The sequence below is a fragment of the Oratosquilla oratoria genome, chromosome 1 (assembly GCF_046742065.1).
Source record: "Oratosquilla oratoria isolate Oo_2021 chromosome 1, ASM4674206v1, whole genome shotgun sequence".
Classification (NCBI taxonomy): Eukaryota; Metazoa; Arthropoda; class Malacostraca; order Stomatopoda; family Squillidae; genus Oratosquilla; species Oratosquilla oratoria.
In genome coordinates this window covers 96,963,634-96,986,883 of record NC_134777.1, presented here as the reverse complement: position 1 = coordinate 96,986,883, position 23,250 = coordinate 96,963,634, and the positions used below count along the sequence as shown (strand labels likewise).

Here is a 23,250-nt window from a genome sequence, read left to right as displayed (position 1 = left end):
AAATAGTGTCGTGGCTCCCAAATTAAAAGAAACCGATCCTTGCAGTAAATGGGTTAACTGGGATTTAACACACACACACACACACACACACACACATATAGTACCCAAAGATCGGTCATCTATATGAGCTCTGAGCTCTCTTCCGGGAGGGTAATCGCTGTCGATGGCGAGTCCAACACGTGATCCAAGACCATGGTGGTAATCCACACGTGTATTTGCACATGTGTGTGATACATACGTAATGTATAGAGCTTCAAGGTGGCAATGAGTAAACATGTTTATCGGCAAGTCCTCTTCCTTGGCTGAAAAATTTGGGTTAACATCTTCGGCCTTCTAGAGCAGCGTTTGGAGTAGAGCCACGAGCTAATACTGACGAAACGTTGAGAACGAAGGAAATTGTGTATTTGTGTGTGTGTGTGTGTTTCACTATGGTCTTGGATCACGTGTTGGACTTGTGGTCGGCAGTTGTTTCCCTCCCGGAAGAGAGCTCAGAGCCCATGACCAACTTATGGATAATGCTGTGACTTTACACGTACACACACACACCCACCAACTCCCCCCCCCCTACGAGAGTTGGAGTAACCAACCCCCAGCGCAGCGATACTGAAACTATTTCAGCCCTGGGCAGGATTCGAACCCGGACCACCATAGTAGCAGCCGGGAACTCTACCAACCGCGCCACGATTTGTGTTTGTGTGTGACGCACTGGTTTCTTTCATGAGACTGTCTTCCTCTCGTTGATTGTGCCCGACTGAGTCCTGGTTTGCCGAGGCTCCTTCACCATTGCCGCTGTCGTTGTTTGTTCCAATTCCGCTGCTTGCACGTAGTAGGCCTCTCTCTCTCTCTCTCTCTCTCTCTCTCTCTCTCTCTCTCTCTCTCTCTCTCTCTCTCTCTCTCTCTCTCTCTCTCTCTCTCTCTCTCTCTCTCTCTCTCTCTCTCTCTCTCTCTCTCTCTCTCTCTCTCTCTCTCTCTCTCTCTCTCTCTGTCTCTCTCTCTGTCTCTCAACCTCGGAGTTGCAAGACTGCGCCCATTCCTTGCCGTGTTACTCCTGCAGGCTTTTCAGTCTAGTTCCTGCACCTGCCTGGCTGTGTGTACAGATTAGATAACAGGTGTTGGTATGTAAATAGATTTATAATTTATACATTATTTGAGGAACATAGGAAATTATATTATTAATGTGTGTGTGCGTGTACACACACACACACACACACACACACACACACACACACATATATATATATATATATATATATATATATATATATATCACAATAAAAGAGTTGTTGTCATGATTGGCAGATGCCACCATTGTAAAAGTAGAAAAAGTGCCGAAGAACTTCATTTCCTGGCTGTCCACCATCTGTCGATTTTCCAGCCTCGCACCATATGTTGCCTACCTTTCTTACTTTTCTATCTCGTTCATTTCCGTTTGTGTTGTTTTATCGCTTCAGATCTTCTACTACAGTCTCTGTGATCATTCCTAGGGTACTCTCTCTCTCTATCTCTCTCTCCCTCTCCCTCTCTCCTCTCGCTCCTCACCCCCTCTCTCTCTCTCCTCTCTCTCTCTCTTTCTCGCTCCCCCCCTCCCCTCTCTCACTCTATCTTTCACTCCGTCTTTCTCTAATGAAGGGGCTGGTGACCGTTTCACACACATCCTCCCCTCCCATGCGGTCTGTAGTATTGATTACTTAATTATCATTAGTCTGTATTTTCGAGACTTTGGTGAAACCCCTATGGACCATTGTCACGCAGTGTTCTCTTACGACCGGAGATTGGTCTCAACCCAAATTAAATAGATAAAATTAAGTAAAATAAATAAATTAGATAATGGTGGTTACTTTTAATTTACTTAATGTTTCCTTTAAATCGCTCTCTTGACCACCTCCATGACTCCAACGAAATATTCCAATGAAAAACAATGATAAAGCATGCCCGCAGAACACCTTCCTGTTCATAACGAGATCGGATACCAACAAGTAAATAGATGAGTAAATAAGTGAAATAGAGAAGTAAATAAGACTAGAAATATAAATAGATAAACAGATGAATCAGTTCGTCAGACTCGTACAAGTTACGGTACGTTGTGTTAGCTTAGCGGACTTGGCTAACCGCAATTTGGTGGAATGTTGTATTTGCCTAACGGTAACGCCTCAAGGGGGGCTGAGGTGGCTGCAGCCACCATCACGCCTGATTTCCGAGTGGCATAGGCCGAGCAGCCGCAACGAGTCGCTCTGCCTTCCGCCATGACAGCATCGGGCGGCTCGGGCTCTCTTGGCTCATCTCGCGCTGTGCCCGGTCGCTGCCCGACTTTCCCTCATCCCCGCCGGGCACCCGCCGACTCCTCCTCCTTCTCCTCCTCCTCCTCCTCCTCCTCCTCCTCCTCCTCCTCCTCCTCCTCCTCCTCCTCTACCACCTCCTCCTCTACCAACTCCTCCTCTACCACCTCCTCCTCTACCACCTCCTCCTCTACCACCACCTCCTCTTTCTTCTCCTCATTCTCCTCTTTCTCCTCATCCTCTTTCTCTTCCTCCTATTTCTCCTCCTCCTCCTATTTCTCCTCCTCCTCCTATTTCTCCTCCTCTTTCTATCTCTTTCTCCTCTTTCTCTCTTTTTCCTCCTCCTCTTTCTCCTCCTCTTTCTACTCCTCCACCTCCGGCCCGGCCGCTTCCGACCGTCCTGCCAGATTCGTTTTCGCTCTGCCCGAAAGCCCAACTGCCCGACGGTCTCCCTTTGTGCGTTGCCCAGTCGGTCGGCCCAGATGCCCGTCGTCTGACCTGCGCACCGGCCAGCCTACTTACCAACCAACCGTACTTTCTTCACTTCTTTCTGGCTGCTTATCAATCTGCCTACCAACCTACCCACCCGCCCTACCTCCCACGTGCCTGCCTGTCTGCCTACCTACCCACCTACTCACCCATCGCCCCCCCCTCCGACCTCATGCATGTTTGCATGTATGCACAGATAAAGCTAAACACTCCCCTCTGTCATCCTCTGCCCACGTATCTACTGTAGTTGTCAACCTGCCAACACACAGTACTTGTCTTCCTGGACTCCGTCTGCCCACCTTGTTGGAAATCTGCCTGCAGGCTGGTTGGTCTGCCCGTTTACCTGATCACCTGCCAATTTGCCTGCCCGATGGTGTCTGTCTGCCAACCAGCCTGCTTGTCTCCTTGTGAAGGACGCACGCCCGCATACTTGGACATCTCCCCCTCCCCCCCTCATCCCCGTGTGCGTCTTGGCAGAGCTTCGTGTGGTGGTGGTGGTAGTGGTGGAAGGTTTGGTGGTAAGGAAAGGATAGTGGTGTTGGTTGCTGTTTCAAGTCCAATGAAGACGACGGTTCCGTGACCATCCACAGAACCAACTTTGGCAACGGTTTTGGTCCTCTGGGCGACATTATACACAAAGAGTTCCCCTCGCTGCTGTCGTCGTCGTCGTCGTCGTCGTTGTTCTCGTCGTCCTTGTCATCCGCGTATTCTTCGTCGTCGTTGTTTTCGTCGCCCTTGTCGTCCGCGTATTTTTCTTCGTCATTGTTGTCGTCGTCATCGTCGACAACGACGACGACGACGACGACTCGACGACGGGTTTCGGTATCCCGTTAGCCTCGCGGGACCAGTTTTTACGCCCGTCCGCTCCCATATCGTTTTCCTCCCTTACACCCTCCCCATCCCCCCACTTCTCCCTTACCCCCCTTTCTCCCATCCCCTCTTCCCCTCTCTTCTCCCATCCCCCTCTTCCCCCTCTCCCTCCCCTTCCCTCTCTCCTTCCCCTTCCCTCTCTCCCTCCCCTTCCCCCATCCCCTCTTCTTCCCCATGTTCCTCTTCCCCTCCCTCTCCAATCCCCCCCTTTTCCACCTTCCTATTCCCCCCTTCCCTTTTCATTTCCCCTCTTCCCCTTCCTTATTTCCTTTCCCTTTCCCTTTCCCTGTTGTAACCCGTTCCCTTAACTCTTCCCAGGTTCCTCATTGGGACATCTTCCCACACACTCCCTCTCCCCCACCTCCCCCTCCCCCACCTCCCCGAGCCCAGAGGAGAAAACCGAGGTTGCAAGATGCATTGTAACCTTAACTCAAACTTACATCACTCCTACAAACTTTCATTATATATATATATATATATATATATATATATATATATATAATATATATATACATACATATATATACACATACGTACATACATACATTTTCTCGTTCCTCTGCCAGTGAGATGGCATGGCAAATAAGCACAGCCGTGGCAGAGATTGGAGAGGCCTTTATCAAGAATTGTACCCCAAATGGATGATTATTTACAGTAACCAAGCATAGAGACCTTTTGATGTGTAATGGAGTCAGGTGGAACTAAGAAGTAAACAAATAAATAAAATATTAATCAATTGAGAACTAAACAAAGACTCAAAGAGATTATTAAAGAAGCAAACAAACTAATTAACAGAAGTTGCGGCAAATTGCTCAGGTATTTTTTTCTCGAACTGAATCTTAAAACTTCGAAGCGCAATGGGAGGTGATTCCACTCACTCGCTGACTACGCGGTTGGAGCTATTGGCTCAGCCTCCTTCTGGGTCATAGGGACGTTCTGACATTTAGAGGCCATTCTTTCTTGTCTGGCTTAGAGTTGGTGTGGGAAATAACTCGTGGATGTGCTAAATAGGCTGGCGAGCATGTACTGTGGCGATGGTGGAGATAAGTACATCCTTTAAAAGAATGTTATGCTATCTTGCCCTCTTCCCCATACTCTACCCCCCCTCTCTCCCTCTCTCTCTCTCTCTCTCTCTCTCTCTCTCTCTCTCTCTCTCTCTCTCTCTCTCTCTCTCTCTCTCTGTCTCTTTCTCATTTTTTTTCTTCTTATTTTTTTTTTTCGTCTGGTTTCTGGCCCTTACGGTACTGTAGGTCTCATCAAATAACATTTTGACCTTTCCCTGCCTACGCCTTTTACCCCCGAGAGCGACTGGTAGGAAGGTACCCCCACCCCCTCTCCACTCGGTACCCACTCACTTTTACCTGGTGCTGCTGGGTGACCTTTTCCACAAAGTGCTCACTTCTCTCATTTTTTTTTTTGTTTTTTGTTTTTTTATATTTCAAAAATATCTTTCTCGCCTCATCCCTCGTCCCCCTTTTCATTGCTTCTCTGCAGACGATACTGCGCCGGATTCATCCTGTCAGTTTCATCTTCACTTCGTTTTCGTACGTCTTCCTTTATTATCTATCCATCAATGTCTTAGTCTCCCTCGTGGGCTTCACTGATAGTCAATCTTATGTATAGTTTTGTTTTCCATGCCCTTCAAATCTTCTATGTTAGAGTTGATTTTTCGTCAACCATAAGACCTTTAACCAACTGTCCTTTGTGGCGTTTTCCCTCACACACATACACAAGGTCAAGAGGAAGAGAATGTGTGACTCTGTGCCTCTTTCCAGACATCGTGCCCGTCAATGCCTTTGAATTGTACGCTCGTTTACATCTTGTCGGAAGCCCCGCTAACGGATGGGCGATGGGGGGGTTATCCGACACTCGCCCCTCATGACGTCATGCGCAGAATGGGACAAATTTCAGGTCCATAGTGAGCAATATGTCATTGGATATATTGTATCTCGTATATCGTGCCATTTGCTATACCTTGTACAAGCCATTGTTTGGACATTTAAAGTTGGTAGAGGTAAACATTATGAAAGGCACTGGAGGAAATATATTCAGTTTAAAACGCAAGTAACATTGTTTTAGAATTCTATACTCCATCAGTATCAACGATAATGTTATTTAGTAAGTTAAAACGAGATATTATCCTGACTTCATTTAAATCAATTTTGGTCAACCGAGAACCGACATCACAGCATTGGACACGATAATGGTCCTTGGTATATTTCATTCTGGCTAAAATAAGAAGATTTTGTTCATTGATTGCGGGGGAATTTCGCGTCGTGATGAGTTTTAGGTCTTTTGGTCTGCTTGACGGCAGACGATGTTATTCGTCAGTCAGATGAAGTGTACTTTGTTCCCTAACCCCTTCGCAACGAAAAAAAAAACTTCTCCCCTTCCTTGCTTTTCCTCCTTCTTCCTTCTCCCCCCTTCCTTCTCTCTTCTTTCTCCTCCTTCCTTCTCCTCCCCTTCCTTCTCCCCCTTCCTTCTCCCCCTTCCTTCTCCCCCTTCCTCTTCCTCCTTTATCCTCCCTTACTTCTCCCTTCATTCTCCCCCTTCCCTCCTCTCCCTTCTCCCCCTTCTTTCCCTTCCCTTTTCATCCCTTCCTTCCCCCCCTCACCTTCTCCCCCTTCCTTCCCCTCCCTTCTCATCCCTCCCTTCGCCCCCTCCTTTCCCCCCCTCATCCCCGCACACAAAGCTCAACAAGATATCTTGGTACTAACCATAACTATATCTTCAAAGTGCGCCTGCCAAAGGTAGCATTAGCCCCACACACACACACTCCTTGTAAATTTATGCATTCAGTATTGTAAGTAGTTCAGTGATCCCTTACTGACCAAAGTCACCCAGCATATGAAAGGGGGGGGCTATTCTTTTGTCGAAAATCAAATGCTTCCCTTTGTAATTTTTAACATTCTATTGATTCGATTTAACGTCGTGAACTTCTGGAGGCTAGGATGGTGCCCCTTATAGAGGGCTGCGTAGTGTGGAATTTAATGAACCATGCCCTTGGTCCAATTCGCTGGCGGCAGGGTTCGAACTGCCGTCACCTCGACCTCCGCCGCAAGTAGCGACGCTCTAGCCCGCTCAGCTTTAAATATCTCCTCTCATTGGACAGTGACAGCTCCCAGATTAACAGAATCGTTCTATTGTAAAAAATATATATATATATATATATATATATATATATATATATATATATATATATATATGAAAAAATAATGGGTTATCATACTGGGCTATTTTTCCTCCGACCTCCGATTAATCGGCGGTACCGCCTACCTCCAGAATTTTTTTCCGCCGTAAGATCACTGTGGCACACTATTTTGTTTTATCAACAAATATACATACAGTAGAATATAATTCTATGTGCTGGAGGAAGATTATTTTCCTCCTGCATGTCAGATTCCTTCCCGAAAGCTGCGGGTTATAAATTTGCTCCAACACTCGAAGGAAAAATGGCCCAGTGTGAACCTACTCTCCTGGAGTTGACTACCAACCAACTTCCAAATGGCCGATCATCAATTTGGTCCAGTACCGCCCGGTAGCCAACTTACACCCGGTACTAAGTACATCCGGTATCCAACTGTCGATTGACCCAGATCTTCGCTCTGATCAAGTTTTAAGAAGAAAATGATCAAGAACTGGTCTACCAATAGAGTGATTAACGAATTGAATCGACTTGGTAACCATGTAGTGAGCCCTGAATCGATTGGTTGTTTTAAGAGAAGGTTAGATAACAATGTGGATGGTGATATGTGGTAATGGACACGTAACTGCTTTGTGTAGGCCTTATGGTCTCTAGTGGTCGCCCCAGGTTGGATCAAACACTCTCTCTCTCTCTCTCTCTCACACACACACACACACACACACACACACACACACACACACACACACACACACACACACACACACACACACACATACGTACGTACGTACGTTCGTCTGCCCCTGGGATCGGCGCACCCCCCACGATCTGATTGTAGTTCATTTTCATAGTTATTCTCATTATCTCTTGAATGAATACCTCTTTTGGGGTTCCGGTCCCCAACTGAATGAATTCGCCTGCCCTTTAAACTGAAAGAAGTTCGTCTCCCACTATTGTATAGCACAAAATAACTGGTTTCACCAGACTGAAAGGATAGAATGATTTCATTTGTTTCTTTCTTCACTCGCCGTATTCGTCCTTGAATCTTGACCTTCGGCTGAATAAAATCACCCGGCGTGAAGGCAATTTTGGATACGTCCAGTAATAACAACACTGTGTCCTTGAGATTCCTTCCCCGTTGTCGGAAGGAACCTGCCTGCAGGGGCAACCGACACGCCCACTGCCTCCAGGCCACGCCCGGCCCGCCGTTGGCTACACTCAGGCCTCCAATAACTACGCCTACGGCCGCTTTTGTCCACGCCCACGGCACTACTGCCCAAGTCCGCTGGCCACGCCCACGGCTCCCACCTGTAGGATAACCACGCCTTTCTCCTTCGTTACAGGATCATACCTCACCTCAAACTTCCTCCGCTATGAAAGTCTGTGCAGGCAAAAGTTAGGGAACCTAATATGTAAATATAATGTTTATTGTTAACGGGTATATATTTTTGTGCAGTGTACGTCTTAACAGTAAAATGTGTTTTTATAAGAAAAAATACATAGCTAGTCGGTAACAAAAACTACATCTGATGATAAATCGGTTTAACGTCGTGAATTCCCTCAATCAAGAGGCGAGCACAGTGCCCCTAACTATAGTGTGGAATTTAATGAACCATGCCCTTGGTCCAACTCGCTGGCTGCAGGATTCAAACTGCCCTCACCTTTGTCATCTGCGTAGTGAAATTTATTGGGTGGGACAGGCCTATTGACCTCGGCTGTATCATATAGCTGACTAAAATCATATGACGGCAACGAGAATAAAACAGTAAATTGTTCTGTGTGCGGAAGGGGTAAATATGTGGATGAAATTGACGAAAGTCAGCTACAGCAAAATATACATAAGAACATATAAGAATGGAGGAGACTGCTAAAGACCCAAAGTCCTACACTAGGCAGTTCCATGTCCATCACCACCTATCATCCCCATCTATAAAGTTATCTAACTTCTTAAAACAAACCAACAGTTTCAGAGCTCACTCCTTGGTTACCAAGTCTATTACATTTGTTAATCACTCTATTAGTAAACCAGTTCTTGACCATTTCCTCCTTGAACCTAGTCAAGAATAAGAAGCACGTTATCGAATCTTGTGAATTAATGAAGAGGAATTAGGACACTAGCAGTCATGATGATAAATAATTGATAAGATGAGATACATTGCATTAAAGAGGTTTGCGTGATTATTCTGGCAGTCCGTTTGAAGTTGACATTGTGGTTTGCATTCTATCAACTGCTTGTCCTTAACAATATATACTTTCTTTGGTTGCCGTCGTTGGGTTAATCATAGTTGACGTTGATCAAAGTCCATCGATTCAATATCGCAATTATTGGTTTCATCCTGGCACGTCCCAGGTGGTTTTAATCGTGTGTGTTTGTGTGTGTGTGTTGGAGGGTGGAAGAAGTTTCTTCAGTGGTCGAGAGATGCTAATAACCACTCCCATTGGGTCTTACCCAACCCCTCCCCCTCCTCTTCACCCAAAAGGGTTTAGTACCCAGTAACAACCAAGTCCAGTTCGTAATCATCACTTCAGCTCTTGTCGAACATATTCTTACAACGCACCTCCCGCTTCGTGAGAGAGAGAGAGAGAGATGGGGGAAAGATTTCCAATGACCCGCATTCGTACATCCCAGAGCTCGACCGTACAGAATGCTGTCCTGAAACAATCATTTCATCGAGATCAGAACAGACATTGTTGGCCCTTACATGTACCCTGGATAACTTAACAACGCAAACACATCCTAGACACAACCACATGGAAAGCTACATGACAGCTACACCCTACGACTCCCAACAGCCGCGCCCTGGACATTCAGAACAACCAAACATTAGACAATAAGGCAACTACATCCTGTATGTTCCCAATAACTATATCTGACTGCATAACCATAAACTGCGTTAGACTACTTGACAACTACACCCCCTTCTTAACCACACCCTAGACCCAACCACACCCTACACTCAACCACACCGTTATCTACGCGACCACCCAACTCAAGACGCCCATAATAACCACGCCCAACTTGTCTTGTTGCAACGGGTCCGCGCCCATTGCCCCGGATCGTCCGTCCGTCCGTCCGGGTGGACCATCCGACCCTGAGACCCTCGGACGACCTTGCGGACTGGCTGGAGCAGTGGCGTAGCCCTCCCCAAAAACAAAAGCACACACACGCACATATACACACACATACGCACACACACACACACACACACACACACACACACACACACACACACACACACGTGTGTGTACGTACGTATATTCCCATGTCTACAAGTCCAGCAAAAGCAATCACCTGAATCCAGTTGTATTCTAGAGTAGGCTTCCTCGCCGTCTCTGTAGCGTCTCCTCCACCCATCATTGATTGCCCATCTGCCACAAACTTGTGTAACTTGGACACACACACCCCCAGCCCCATCACGGTATTCGAGGTTGTGGAATGTCGAAGTCCACCAAAATTTAATTTCTCTGCTCCTCTTTCAACTCGCTCCATCACCGTAGTATACCAGTCACGAAAGGATTGTTTTTTGCTTCTTTTTCTCAGGTTACGTGGTTGGTTAAGTTAGGTGTTTGGTTTGTTAGGTGCGATGAGTTGGTTGGTTTCCTGTTGTTTTTTTTTCTTTCTATTTTTCCTCTTTTTTTTTCTCTTTGTATCTCCCTCGAACACTTTGTGTAAGGCGTGGGAGCCGTCATTACGGTAATAGTAGGGATCTATACAATCCGAAAAGTGAGGGAATAATACGTAAACACCGACACTACACAGTTGGCAGAAAATTACAGAAATGTATGGTCACGCACATACACACGCGCGCGCGCGCACACACACGTACTGTCGACGGAAAAAGGCTAAATATATGTGTGCGTGCACGCGCGCACACACACACACACACACACACACACACACACACACACACACACACACACACACACACACACACGAAAAACTGGAAACCCATTGTTTCGTCAGGGTACAGAAGTCTGCACCATGGGCATTTCATTATAGACGAAAATATTCTGTTTCCACTCTGTCACTTCTTGTAATGTGTGCATTCGTGAATTACGTGAGCATGAGGGGGTATCGCCGATTAAATGAAGCGGCCTTGCTATGGATGTACTGTGTCTTGCTGCATTGCGTTTAACCAAAGGTATTTGGCGGATGCAGGGATGACCCGTCATCCACGAGGAGCTGAGATGGAAAGGGTGGTAGAAGGGAGTGAAATGGATGGGAATAGATATGTGCCTCAGACTTATCTACTTCCCTTATAAGGGGTTTTTGGTATGTGTGTATAATGTAATTCGCACAGTACTTCGACATAATGGTTATTCAAATCCAACAGTAGCCCCCCCCCCATATATGTGTGTGTGTGTGTGTGTGTGTATGTGTGCTTGTGTGTTAATAAAAATACATCATGCATTATGTTACGGTTACTTTAGTCGACGGAATGATTAGATTCCAACAATGCAGTCTGATTACGTCCAAGGTTGAAGTGTAAACGTGACTTAAAATTACGTTTACACTCCAACCTTGGACGACAAACTTGAACACGCTGCGAAAGAATTAAGACCGTCCTTTGTGTGTCTTGGGGTAGGGGCGTTCTCTCGTATTGATCAGATCTTTGATGGCAACTAAAAGGTTTTGAGTCACAAAACTCGGAGGAAGAAGAAGAAGGTCACCTCAGAGCAGAGGTCAGCAACAGATATCGAGAGGATTTCGTTTTGGTTCCAGGTAATGAGTGCCGCACCAATAGGGCTGATTTTAGCAATTGTTATTTTTATTTTTTATTACTATTATTGTCATTATTATTATTATTATTATTATTATTATTGATAATAATAATTAATAATAATAATTAATAATAATAATTAATAATAATAATATTATTATTATTATTTTCCTAGTACACACACACACACACACACACACACACACACACACACACACACACAATGTATATATATACCGTAGTCTCCTGTGTGAATTATTATTGTTGTTGTTGGTTTCAATACCCATAGATTAGACTTATAAAGTTCCCAAAAATTACTCAGTGCTCTAAACGAGGTTAACATTCGCAGCCATTGTGTGGCCCACCCTTCAAACGCTCCCCCCTACACCCCTACCCCTACCCCCTCCCCTACCCCGGCCCAGCCCTTACCTTGCCCTTTTGGACCGGGCCCCGTGACCTTGATGGGAAGAAGAGGCGGCGGCGGCATGGGATCCCAGCTGAGCAGACTCTCTTCCCTTCGCTTCCTCCTCTTCCCTCCGCCAATGTATTTTAGACAGCCATTCGTGCTCCCATTGTTCTGAGGGCTTAGTTTCCCCCTGTTGGTGGGTTAAGGACCTCGGTCCTTGCTATTGTTCCCCGGGCATCGGATTAGGTTGTGTGGAAGAGGAGGAAGAGGAAAGAGGGAGCAGAAGGGAAAGGAGATGAAGAACGAAGATGGGGTGGGGAGGAGGAGGAGGAGGAGGGAGATGGGATGGTGGAACTGGAGGAGGAGGGAGAAGAACAAATGGAAGGCAGGAGAGAAAAGAAAATATGGGAGGGGGATGAAGAATAAAGATTTGAAAGGAAGAGGAACAGGGATGGGCAAGTGAGGGAGGAGGAAGATGGATAGGGATGAGGCGGCATAGCGGGGCCCGTGACCTAGTCCCGGAAACAAACACCATCGAAGCAATCCTGGACTGTTGACACCCTCAATATATATATATATATATATATATATATATATATATATATATATATATATTACATTTGTATTGATAATCGCCCCCCCCCCCTCCCCCAAGCATTGGTGGTGGGAAAGAGAAGCCGTGGTGATGGACGTGACATTGGTAATGGTGAAGGAGGTACTCCCGCAGTCGATGCCGGGGGGATGGGTGGGTGCTTGGGAGGATTACCTATCAGGCTCAGCTTTCCTCCCACCCTATCCCCACCCTTCAGCTGAATTGAGTAATCTAACGGTAGACAGAATGTAACTTAAATGGCGTCCCCATAGTGGTGAATTCCAAAATGAGCTAAACAATGTTTTGTTCCATTAAAATTTGCGACGTTCCTGTCAGTTGAATAAAGTAGTCTGTAATAAAAACTCCTAACCGGGTTCACCGCTGCTTTGAGGATCTTAAGAAGGTGGCTTTAAAAGTAGGCGTAAAAGTGGGCTGTTTGGGGTGGGAGGGGGTGGGGGAGTGCCTTGGCGGCTTGGGATTGCCCTTGGCGACTGAGGTGTTGCCAGCGGTAAAGGAGGAGTTTTCAATTGCATCATGATGCAAGGAAGAGCCACCCCCCTCTTTTTTTTTTCTCTCTTTTCTTTTCTTTTTCTTCTTTACCTCCTCTTCCTTTTTCCCATGGGTCCTCGTTATAGACGGAAAGGTCGTCTAGTGGTTTGCTTTTCCATTGTATCCTGTTGTGTGGATGTGCTGCCTTGTTGTTGCTTCGCATTGCAGATAGAAATAAAGATGTAAGACGGAGGGTGAGAGGGAGAAAGAAAGGGCGGGGATGAGGTGGAAAGGGGAGTGAGAGGAGAAAGAGGGAAGAGGGAGTGTATGAGAGAAAGAAGAGGTGAGAAAATGAGAGAGAAGAAAGGGGTTAGAGGGGAGGGAAAAGAGAGAGGGGGAACGGAAGAACGAGATGTAGACAGCAGAGACTGGTTGGTCAGAAAGGCAAGCAGCACGAGGCGACGTCGCGGAATGAAGCAATTAACTTTCAACAAGAGGAGGAGGAGGAGGATGGCACACGGTACGGGATCTGTCGCGACTGACTCCAGGCGATTTTTATTTATTTATTATTAAGTTTAGCTATTTATTATGCAATGTATATATATATATATATATATATATATATATATATATATATATATATATATATATATATATACATAGATATATATATTTCCTCTCTACTAGACTTTTCAACAAGTGGCCTCAAGACTGTGGCATACATGAATATTTGACTCTAGTTAACGACATGGTTTTTTTCCATTCCGGCAAGGGGGCGGCTCCCGGGATAAAGATGTGAGGAGTTAAACACACTTAAGAGTAAGACTGGAATTATAACTCACTTCCCATGAGTTATGACCTCCCATCTCCATTTCACAGGTCACACAATACCGACAAATCAGTCATCCTTGACGTTTGAGTTGTACCAGAACTGGAAAGAGAAGGGGATGAGAGCTGTCGGGTTCGTCTCTATCAATCATTCCCAGGTTTTGAGATTAAGATGATAACAAGGATTATGGGGGGCTTCGGTTGGTGTGATGATAGGGGAAGCTGGGATTTGTAGCGTTTGGTGGGAAGCTCGCGGTCTCTTAAGGGAAGGGATGGAGGTAGAGTATGGTGAGATGGGAGGAGAGGAGGGAGAAGTTGAAGGACTGGAAGGATGAAGAGGGATAGGGGTAGTAGTAGTAGGAGGCGTGGTGAGAGGCACGGACTTAAAGAGAGAGATAAAGTAGGAGGGATTAGAGAATGCTGGGAGAGTCTTGGTAGCGTAAAACAACGGGTTATGTAATTAGCGGTTTTGGTCACCGATGAACAAGAGCGCGTGGGAGGCCTGCAGCCAGGCGGCGAGTAGTAGTTTGTTGCGTGGGCAGCGCTGCATAAATGCATAGCAGTGGGTCTTAGCCCAGAGGTGAGTTTTGTCGAGACTTGGGCCTTATCTCATGAGTAAATCTTAATACTAGTGGGTAAGAATTGCGTAACAACTGGTCTTATCCCAGGGGAGTGGGGAGGGGAAGAACAATCAACAGCAGGCCTGTAGCCCCAGGGGTGAATGTATGAGTATAGGTCGTATCCTAAGAACATAAGAATAAAGGAGAGTGCAAGAGGCCATAAGGCCTACACTAGGCAGCTCCGTATCCATCACCACCTGTCATCCACATCCATAAAGTTGTCTAATCGTTTTTTAAACAACTGATAGTTTCAGCACTTACTACATGGTTACTAAGTTTATTCCTAGAGACAAGGCTGTGTAGTAACAAGTTCCAACACCTAGGGTGAACGCATAGTTTTGTATATTGTTCTCCCAAAGGAAGATTTATATAACGACACATACAGGGTAAGTCTGTATAGCAAAATGTGATCTTTCGGGGGTTAGGTTAACAGTGAGCGGTGTCTGTGTAACTGTGGATCCCAGGGCTAGAGCGTGTAGCACTGGGTAGTAGGGCTTGCAACAATACAGAAAGGGCGAAGTAAGTGAAACTTGTTAGAAATTAAAAGAAATATAAACCGCCAAAGAAAATGAACCCCTTACAGGTTAAAAAAAAAAAATGTACGCCAAGTTCCATCCCTGATGCCCCAATGCAGGACCGAGCTAACCTGGTGCTGTAGGGTGCGGCCTTTGGGCCTCACCACGATGTGGTTTGGTGAAGTTGCATGCATGCATGCATGGCGAGAAGTGCGTGTCGAGGAGTGTGATTGTATGATACCACATCCGCCGCAGTGTGGGAGTCTAGAAGGAGTTTGCGGTCTCGCAAAGTGCAAACTTGCAAACCTTTGCAACTGAAACCCGGCAGTGACGGCGGCGTACTTTATATACTTTGACGTCTTTGGGGCGTCAGGCGATTTTATCCAACGGAGCTGGTAATCTTGAATCGCTAACCCTTCGATGAGATGGTTTTCTCGGACGATTTTTTTTTTTTTTTTTTTTTTTTTCTTCTTCTTCTTCTTCTTCCTGTCGCCAGGTATTCAATTGAGGGCAGGATTTATTTTTTTCGATGCTCTTCAGATATTTCGTGATGTCTGTCGCCGGGAGACTTTAGCTAAAAAGGTGTACCATACTGAAAGGGTCTTTTTTTTCCTACGGGGTCCCTTCTATCAGTTGAATTAAATCATCAAATGAGGCTGGGTCTCGGTCGATAGTAACTCCCTTCAGGGTGGGTCTTATCTCCTCCCCAGGCGGCTGTAACCATAATGAAATCTCTAAAGGTCACCACTATCGGAACGGTGTGAACCCGCGAGGGAGATTAGGAGGGGAAAGGGGTTGAGGCTGGGTGGGAGGGAGGAATGAAAGAAGTGAAGGAGAGAAAGAGGAGGGAGGGAAGAAGGGGAGGAAGGATGAGTGAGAAAATAGGGGAGGAGAGGGGGAGTTAGGAGAGGAAGAAGGATGAGTCTGAGTAAGCGGAATCGAGGGAAAGTGAAAGCAAAGAAGACCTGGTCGGCTTGCAGCCCTTGGAAGCTGGCGGCGCGGCGGGGGGACTGGTGGAACGACGACACGCCAAAGGTTTGTAGGAAGAAGAAGAAAGAGGGAGGTGAAGGAACGGGAGGGGAGGGGAGGCGACCGGATGCTTGGAGAAGGGAGCAGGGGCGTGGAGGAGAAGGTCGAGGAGGGAGAGAGGGAGGAAGAGGAGGGGACAAGGAGAGAGGGAGGGAGGAAGAGGAGGTGCCGAGGAAGGAGGGAGGGAGGAAGGAAGAGGAGGGGACAAGGAGAGAGGGAGGGAGGAAGAGGAGGTGCCGAGGAAGGAGGGAGGGAGGAAGGAAGAGGAGGGGCCGAGGATGGAGGGAGGAAGAAAGAGGAGGGGCCGAGGAGGGAGGGAGGGCGGAAGGAAGAGGAGGGGCCGAGGAGGGAGGGAGGAAGGAAGGGGATGGGCCGATGAGGGAGGGAGGAAGGGGAAGGGCCGAAGAGGGAGGGAGGAAGGAAGAGGAGGGGCCGAGGAGGGAGGGAGGGAGGAAGAGGAGGGGCCGAGGAGAGAGGGAGGGAAGGAAGGAAGAGGAGGGGCCGCGGAGGGAGGGAGGGAGGGAGGAAGGAAGAGGAGGGGCCGAGGAGAGAGGGAGGGAAGGAGGAAGAGGAGGGACCGAGGAGGGAGGGAGGAAGAGGAGGGGCCGAGGAGTGAGGGAGGGAGAAAGGAGGAGGAGGGGCCGAGGAGGGAGGAAGAAAGAGGAGGGGCCGAGGAGGAAGGGAGGAAGAGGAGGGGTCGAGGAGTCTTCACTCGGGGCAAGATACTGTAGACTGAACGGATTGGACTCTGGTCAAGGATGACTGGCACCTCTGCTCCCCGCCGACATCACCAACACCGACACCATCATCATCTCCCTCACTGTCGCCTTCAGTAACTATCGTCATCACTAATCACCACCAGTAGCTACCACCACCATTGTCACCACTGCCGCGCCACCAACATCTTTCACCATTACTTCCGCCGCCCTCCTCCACCGGTACCTCCACCACTACCTCCACCACCACCACCACCTGCTTCACCGGTCGAAAGTGACCGGGCAGCAGCAGCAGCAGCAGAAGGGCCGGACCAACAGGTTCGTGTCCTGAGAGGAGAGGCAAGCAGGTGGGCAGGCAGGCAGGCCGGCGGGCAGAGTAATAGGCAAGTAGGCAGGCAGGCAGAGAAATAGGCAAGTAGACAAACAGGCCGGAACCTATTGGGGTTCTTTAGTAAAATGCGTGCCAGCAGGACTAATACAGGAAAAGGTGTTGTTATAGACTAGTGTTTCTATCCCTGTGGACCATCTCGCGCAAAAAAGAGAGGAAGTTGTCTTAAATAGGTGGTGGTTATATAGATGACAAATGGAAACGAAGCGAATCAAATATCCAGAAAAAGTAGACTAGACAGGGGTGGGGGTGGGAGGGGGCGGTGGACAGACAGAAAGTAGACGGGATGATGTAGAAAACTTTGCAAGAGTGACGTGGCAAATACTTGTCATGTTAACCTTTTGAGTGTTCGGGGGGGTCCTTTCCCCACCTCCCAGTCGCTTGATAGTAACGAGGAGAGAGAGAGAGAGAGAGGTTGTAAGGCAAATTAACCAAAGAAAGGACTAATCGATGTATGTTTTTTAACACTGATGGGGAGTTCCCTTGGGTGAATAAAATCGCCTGGCGGCAGCGAGAGGTAAGGCTATGAGGCTGATTAGTGAGTGAAAGGTTTAGTGTATTGGAGACCGGTGGATCCACACTTTTTTTTTCTGATTCGACATCCTAGACGGCCCTGTAAAGTGAAATCTTGTTCCGTGTGTGTGCGTGCATGCGTGCGTGTGCTTGTATATCATTTAGCATTGTTTCCTGGTCTGTGGTTAACCGTATGGACGAGTTTTGGGTATGTGGGGATCAGGTGGGGGATTGGAGGGGTGGGGAAACTGCCACCCCTCCCTCCAACTCACCCCAAATGTGTCAAAGAGGAAGTTCACACCATGAAGTTCGTAATTAGTTTCTTTTTGCTTTGATTCAGTAATTAGTTATAATATTATCTATCATTATCTATCAATTTATCTATCTATATCCCTCTCTCCTCTCTCCTCTCCTCACACCTCCCCTCCACTCTCTAACTCTCCTTCACTCTCTCCCTCCTTCTCTATAATAAATTGAAATTTTGAACGAGTTTGATGTGAAGATACACGAATAAGAATGACCTTTCTTTAAAATGCTAATAAATGTCAAAGAAAATATTCATTACTTTTAGGTTTAAAAAGGTAAAATAATCTGATATCCAGGCCAAACGTGTATGTATGTATGTATTTGTATGTATGTGTGCGTATTAATATTACACAAAATTGAGGGAAATGGTCAACGATGTACTAGAGAGGTTAACGACCCGTGATTTTGGTAATTAATAATTGAGACGGGTAATGAGCACACCTGGCGCGCGCGTTCTCACAAAGGACTTTATAGATGATTTTTAAAGTTCACTGCTTGTTAACCATAATTGTGGGGTATGACAACCCTATCTGACCCCTTCACTAACAAGGAGGTTAATAGAATCGCCTGAAGGTACCAGGAATAAAAGGCAAAGTTACTCCGGGAACTGAAGGCTCTATTGGCTTTGTTGGAAGTGAAATTGAAATGGCATCTTGAGGAAGTCCGACCTTGAGGTTAGAGTGGTTATTGATTGTTATTGTCAAGAACATTTGATGCCAATTAAGACAGTCAATCTATCTATCAATCATCGGATCGTGCGCTGTTCAGTCCATCGGTCTACACCAGTGCTCCTCAAACTACTGTATATGATGTGGCGGACTGGCATTTTTTTTCTTCAGTGTGTCGCATACTGGTAATATTTCGTAGTAATATTAATTTATACCGGAAACGATATATATATATATATATATATATATATATATATATATATATATATATATATATATATATATATATATGTATATATATATTTATATAATGAATATAATAAAAGTTTACCATTTTTATCTTCTATTTATTTTGTAAACAAATAATACAATATCAAAACATATAAAAAGTAATAAAAAATAACCAGCAGTTTATTAACACAAAAATAAACATTATATAACCTTAATCTCTACTAGTGTGAAAGGTGCACCTGCTTCTTCTTCGTCAGTTTATCCAGTCGTGGTTCAATTGAGGACTGCCGCGCGCAATGGAGAATGAATATCCATATTATTCCTTAGATTCTACCAATTCCTCAAATGATGGCTCCTTAGCATCATGGCCTGGACTCTGAGAGCCGCGTACCGGTAGCTGATGGGGCTCGCGAGGTACCGGCATCGGTCCGCGGACCACCGCTTCAAGTAGCACTGGTCTGCACCATTCTGATCTCGCCCGCTCGCTTGCTGTCTTTCTGTCTACCTACCTATCTATCTCGTTCTCCGTCTATTCCACCATATCTTCCCTCCCACTTATCTACCCGTGTGCCACGATGTCCATTTCTTTCTTAATCCACCGATCTCTATCTCTTCCACCATCTGTCTATATCTCACTCTGCCCCCTTCTCTCTCTCTCTCTCTCTCTCTCTCTCTCTCCCTCTCCCTCGTTTCTTCGTTCCAGAACAGTGTCAAGGGGCATAGAGACCGCAAACTCGGCAAGATGAGTATTTGTGGGAATTTCCTGAAAGGGGATTCCTCGTTTCCTCATTCCCCCCTACCTTGCCCCTTCTCAATCTCTCTGTCTTTCATACATTTCGTAAACTAGTTGCAATAAATGGTGTGTAAAAGACGGCAATGGATTACTTATTAGAAGTCGCATTGTAATCTGAAACCTTCCAGCTTGCTGCTTTAGGTTTCGTTTTAAGGTACTCGAGGCTTAGAAGAAGTCGGCCTCAAATAATTCGCACTCGAGGACATTTCCGGGCGCTGGTAGAGTGGTCCTCCGACGCAGTGGGTACAAATGTTCATTTGATTGGTCGATTTTTTTTTTTTAAGTAATTTGTTTATATTTATTTATCCCTTGATTAATTTTGTTTACTAGTGTTTAATGTTAGTATTATAGTTTTCATGAACATCATTGACTTGTTTGGTAATCGATCAATTAATTTATATATATATATATATATATATATATATATATATATATAATATATATATATATATATAATATATATATATATATATATATATATATATATATAAAATTCTCTCGCCCTATCCTCCCTCCCTCCCCTCTCCCTCTCCCTCTCCCTCTCCTTCCTTCAATAATCATTCGGTGGAGGAACGAATTTGTGACACGAAGTGCTTGATATCGAACCCTGGTGACGGACGGTGAACGCGAGGGCAAAGATGAGGTCCGGCTTCTCGCTTCCCTTGGGCCCGCACACACACACACACACACACGCCTTCTAATTCTATTAGGAATTCTTCTTCACTTCAGACTCTCTTCACTAAAGTTGTCGGGATGATCTTCAGGAGATGGTACTGGCCTTCGACTGCTCTCTCTCTCTCTCTCACACACACACACACACACACACACACAACACACACACACGCCTTTTGATTCTATTAGGAATTCTTCTTCACTTCAGACTCGCTTCACTAAAGTTGTCGGGATGATCTTCAGGAGATGGTACTGGCCTTCGACTGCTCAAGGAGCTCCTGACTGGTGTGTTTTGTCATTACAAATATTGTGCAGGATATCCTCCCGAAAGTGAAAAAGAGAAAGAGGGTTTAAAAGAAATGGTTGCAGTTTACAATCGGGGTAGTTTAATGGCGATAGGTTATCAGTTTATCGTGGGATTTATTTAAGCTGAATAAAAACGACTGACAAAATGTTTCACTTCTTTGCCATGGTGATGTTGCAAGCAGTCGTTTGTGTGTGTGTAGTTTTTGTCTGTATAATTAGTTGTTAATTTGCTTATCTAATTATTTACGAATATGTTCATTTATTGATTTTATACTGTTTACGTTTTTATAACTTATTTTTGGTCTTGGGAATTATGGAGAGAAATTAAATGGAGGCGTACGTTGTGATGAAAGGATTTAAACCCTCTCCCGTCAGCACGCCCGCCCGACGGGTGCGGCGTTTAGTAGTTTGCCTGCTCCGGCGATGCGAGTTGAAGTTTACGAGCAGGAGACGTCCTTCTTTCTAATTTATATCCCCCCCCCCTCTCTCTCTCTCTCTCTATATATATATATATATATATATGTGTGTGTGTGTGTGTGTGTGTGTGTGTGTGTGTGTGTGTGTGTGTGTGGGTATGATTCGTCACGGTCTAGGGTCATGTGTTCAATTCATGATTGACAGCGGTTTCCTTACAGGATGAGAGCTCAGAGTTCTTATATGGCCCGATGTATGGGTAGTGTGTGTGCGTATGGGTGTGTGCAGCAAACCTCGTTATATGCAACGATATCTTCTTCACATTTCGTTTTTCTCTCCCCGCAGGTACGTACCGGCCTTCCCAGAACCTGTGCCCCCGGACACGCACTGTACCGGGAGTCACCACCGGAACACTCGGAAGAGGCGGGTGAGGTAGCTGTCCGGTTTTGGTTTAGATCCTGAGGCATTGGCTTCAGCCCTTGGGTCGCGACCCAAAGTTCGGTCGCCAAGCCATTTGAATGGGTCACCAAGGATTTGTGGACTTGTGATTATTTTCCAAATATTCCTATTCAATATATCAAAATATTAATCCTGATTTTAGAATTCCTAAGCCATTATTATCCAAAGTTAAGCAAAAAAAAAAAAATTGTCGCACGTTTTTACAAGCACAAGTAATTTATAATTCAAATAAAAGTGTTTATGAAGGTAAGGGTCGCCGTGGTCGATCTGGACAGTTAGTGCCTCAGGGAAAAAAATAAGAATCACTACTCTAAGGGGTTCCATGAAAAAATATATATATAATAATAAAATCGTCTGACGGCAGCCTGGGTAACGGGAAAAGTGCAAACCTGTAAGGAAGGGCCCAGTCCGAGCTCTGAGGCTTTCAGGTTGAGTGGGTTTGTCGGCTACCGGTTATTTGTGTATGAAGGCATCTTTAATTCAGTAGAGAATGCGCACCCCCCCCCCTTCTCTCTCTCTCTCTCTCCATCTCATATGTTCCCTTTCTCCCCCTTTCCCCTTACCACATCGCTCCCCTCTTCCTTTAATACTTCTTCATGAGCATCTCCTCGTCCCCTCCTCCTCCTCCCTCCTCCTCTCTCCTCCTCCCTCCTCCTCTTCCTCCTCCCCTTCTCCCCCATTTGCTTTTAAACCTTGAAGTGTCTTCTTAGGCCGCTAGACGGCTTTGCCTCCCTTTGTTGGGATGATGTGCAGGGCGGGAGACTCCGCACGCCCACGCAAACTCCTACCTCCCACCCACTCCCCCCCACCTTCGACTCCCTCAACGGGATTGTTGGTCTGCAATGTCTTTACCATTCGGACATCTTACAATGCCAACCCTTGGTTCTCGTTTGCCTTTTCTTTGGATTTCATTATACCTTGGCCGGATACCATAGACAAATATTCATGCATGTAAAAAGTTAGTCGTCAATCAGATTAATTAATCGATTTCGAATAAAACGAAATCTTGGAAGTTGATTAATGGTACAAAGTAATAGAAACTGGGGTTCAAATGACCATAGGAGAGGGTAACGTGTGGATCAAGTGCCCTATCCAAAATTGGGTAACAATGCACAAAAACGGGTAATAGGATGTAGATGTGGATGATGATATAAAAAGACAGGTAATATAAGAAAATAAAACAGAAGACTGTAGAATAACACGAAATAAAATGTTGTAGTAGTAGACCAGGGAAATGTCGAATGAAGCGATGTGATGAATGTACACAGCATTATTAATGCGCTGCTTGGAGGTAAAGGAGCTGGTTGCTTGCTGGTCAGCCAACAACCCCCTCCCCCCTCTCCGTCCTTGCAAGGTGATCCGTCATCAAAAACTGGATGCCCACTCTCCGCTTTTGAGAAAATAAAAAGAGAGAGTGAGACTCCTGAAGGACATTCTTGTACCGATTGTGTCTTTGTCAGATTGTTTATGTCTTTGTTTGTCCCTGTCTTTGCTTACATTTTTTTTGTGCATTTAAGTTAAATCAACGTTTGGTCGGGTTTGGCGGAAATGACCATGGGAATACCAAATACGAATAAAACACGGATGTAGCATTTGCTATGAATTGATTTGTTCATCAGTAGGTTCGCTTATGTGTTCATGCGAAGGAGAGGTTGAAAGTTCCTTAGAAAGATGTGTATCCACCCAAGGCCCACAGTTGTCCGCCATCTATCTCCTGGAAGCAGCCATATTATGATATGAAATATCACCTGTTACAGAAAGGAACAGTCGAGAACATAGACCACAAGAACGGGGGACCAATGCAAGA

At 45.8% G+C, this 23,250-nt stretch overlaps 1 protein-coding gene across 7 annotated transcripts in view; it reads left to right on the top strand.

Annotated features, from left to right (window-relative positions):
* The window catches only part of LOC143024182 (la-related protein 1B-like), a 290,930-nt gene that overhangs the window by 111,857 nt on the left and 155,823 nt on the right, over positions 1-23,250 (top strand). The window contains exon 1 of one of the 7 annotated variants that reach the window (XM_076183087.1): positions 21,336-21,411. The exons of 5 other annotated variants lie outside the window; for them this stretch is intronic. Coding sequence is in view for 1 of the 2 variants with exons in the window: in XM_076183035.1 (XP_076039150.1) it covers positions 21,503-21,528 (26 nt within the window). In the remaining variant the exon portion in view is untranslated. Of the gene's footprint in view, positions 1-21,335; positions 21,412-21,487; positions 21,529-23,250 lie in introns of those variants that run through there. One more of the 7 variants, XM_076183035.1, reaches the window with a different exon arrangement.